The following is a 2214-nucleotide window of genomic DNA, read 5'->3' as shown; positions in this document are numbered from 1 at the left end:
CTTCTTTTTTATGTTTGTTACTCTCTTGTAACACCTCTAATCTTCTGGCGCTCATATGACCTTATGCAGTTGCAAGCGCCGTAAAACCTCTACTAAAACTAAAACTAAACTGATTGATTGGTTGATTGATTGATTGATTGTTTATTTGTTCTGACGTTGTTGGCGGGTGCTCTAGTGTGGCCTGCTCCGTTTTTTCCCGACCAAATGTCTATCGTCCGTATTTGCTCTTCGTCGTCTTTTCTTAGTGTGCTACTCAGTAGTAGCGCCTCTAATCGGCGGTACTTATACATGACTTTTTTGTATTGCTTGTGCTGTAGAACTCTTAATTACATAAACTTCCTCACTCTCTCTCTCTTTCTCTCTCTCTCTCTCTCTCTCTCTCTCTCTCTCCATCTCTCTCTTTCTCTCTCTCTCTCTCTCTCTCTCTCTCTCTCTCTCTCTCTCTCTTGTGCGCGCGTTGCAATGGTATGGTGTGGTGTTGGTGTGACGAAACTTACAGCACTGTGAGGCTATTTAAGAGACGGGACCTTCGATTTAATGCCGTCTACGCATGGATCAAGCCTGCATAAGTTCAAGATCCCTTCGTTAGGGTCATCAGCACCGTAGCCTAGCTTGATACCAGCTGGACAAAAATCCGAAAGTTGCAAGTACCCGTAAACAGAACTGTACAAACAAGCAAGCAAATGCTAGGGTTATTGCGCTTTCAAAGTTGTGTATTATTTGGTTTGATGCCTGCCTCAGAAGTTAACAAACATACACATGATCAAGGTAACAAGGTTCGGATTGCACTGTTCCCACTTTATGCCTCAATGTCATTAGAGCTCGACATAAACAACCAAATGCCCACGATACTTAGGCTATTCTGTTTCTGCTTTGTGTTTCATAATTTATGCATGAATCTCACCTTTACCGAAAGTAAACGACCAAACCCACGAACGAACAAACTCACAAACAAACAAATAAACGATCACATGTTTTCTGCTCCTTTCCCCCAGATGCACGGGCAGCCAGAAACACAACAACAACAGAGTGACGTGCATGAAGGCCGGGGAGAAAGGTTTCTACGGCAGTACTACACAGGGTGGGAGCCAGTACACCTACTCCCTGCCCGGCTCTGTGGGCTGTCACAACAGGGTCGTCAACCCTAACTTTGGGGAGTGACAGAATGGCTCAACACAGAAAGATGGAAGAGGCGGACGGTGATTTGATCACAGTTTGGGGATGGTCACAGAGCCACTTTAGTGAAAGGCATGATATTAAAGATTTCACGCAAGGAAAGCCTTAGGAATCAAATCCTCGATTTGCCACTGGGCGATGACAAAATTATTATGATTATTATTGTTACTATTCCTGTTGTTGTTGTTGTTGTTGTTGTTGTTGTTATTGTTGTTGTTGTTGTTGTTGTTGTTGTTGTTGTTGTTGTTGTTACTGTTTTATTTCAAATGTGCGCTGTTGTTGGTTCTGATTTTGTTGTCGTTGTTCTTTGTATATATGTGAGGGCCTACACGTTTTGACAATAGAGAATTCTGCTCGGCCCCACCTGTTTGAAAAGTAGGAGCTTTCTTTCTAAGGTGCAGATTGTTGAGGTACAGCATCTGCACGAGAAAGTCTAGCACACTAAGTCAAATCTGTGTCTTAGAAAGATGAGCAGTGTGCTTGGATTCATTACAACAAAAAAGGTTTGTCTTAGGGTGCGGCCGTAGTGCGGCAGGTTTTCTGCTACAGGTTGACATGCAGATGCCCGCTTTGAGAAGTGCCTTATTTTGTTTATTTCGAAACCGTCCGGAGTTAACGCGTGTTACCAGCGGTTGTTACGGGCAACCCGCGCAGGCAATTTTACTGGAATGACTTAGCTATTCTTTCCCGCCACCAGTATTAAAAGTTTAAAAATGATTTGTTTTTTATCCTACTTTATGTTGTTCTTGTTAAATGAACTTTGGTCTATAGTGACTATACATTTTGGCTGGGCAGTGACTGTTCTTTTTTCTGCAAAAAATCGATACCGGACACGAATGTTTTGCTTTATATCTGAAACAAAAAAGCTATTAATTCATTGATAAATCATTAACGTTTCTCGTTTAAATCTTTTGCTTTAATTTTGTTGTGCTTTATTCATTGGCGCCTCATTGCACATGGTCGAACCATATCAATCATGTTAGCATGAATTAATTTCGTTAAATGTTGTTAAATATGAGAATGAGAGAGAGAGAGAGA

General features: G+C 41.6%; 1 protein-coding gene across 1 annotated transcript in view; it reads left to right on the top strand.

Annotated features, from left to right (window-relative positions):
- Positions 1-1981, top strand: part of LOC101858694 — a gene marked incomplete at its 5' end in the record, with an annotated part of 53051 nt that extends 51070 nt beyond the window's left edge. Inside the window, 1 exon segment of the mRNA XM_013079251.2 lies at positions 996-1981. Within this exon segment, the coding sequence (XP_012934705.1) occupies positions 996-1161 (166 nt within the window). The 3' untranslated portion in view covers positions 1162-1981.
- Between the last annotated feature and the right edge of the window lie 233 nt (positions 1982-2214).

This window comes from Aplysia californica, unplaced genomic scaffold (assembly GCF_000002075.1).
Source record: "Aplysia californica isolate F4 #8 unplaced genomic scaffold, AplCal3.0 scaffold00046, whole genome shotgun sequence".
Classification (NCBI taxonomy): Eukaryota; Metazoa; Mollusca; class Gastropoda; order Aplysiida; family Aplysiidae; genus Aplysia; species Aplysia californica.
This window is presented reverse-complemented; position numbering and strand designations above follow the sequence as displayed.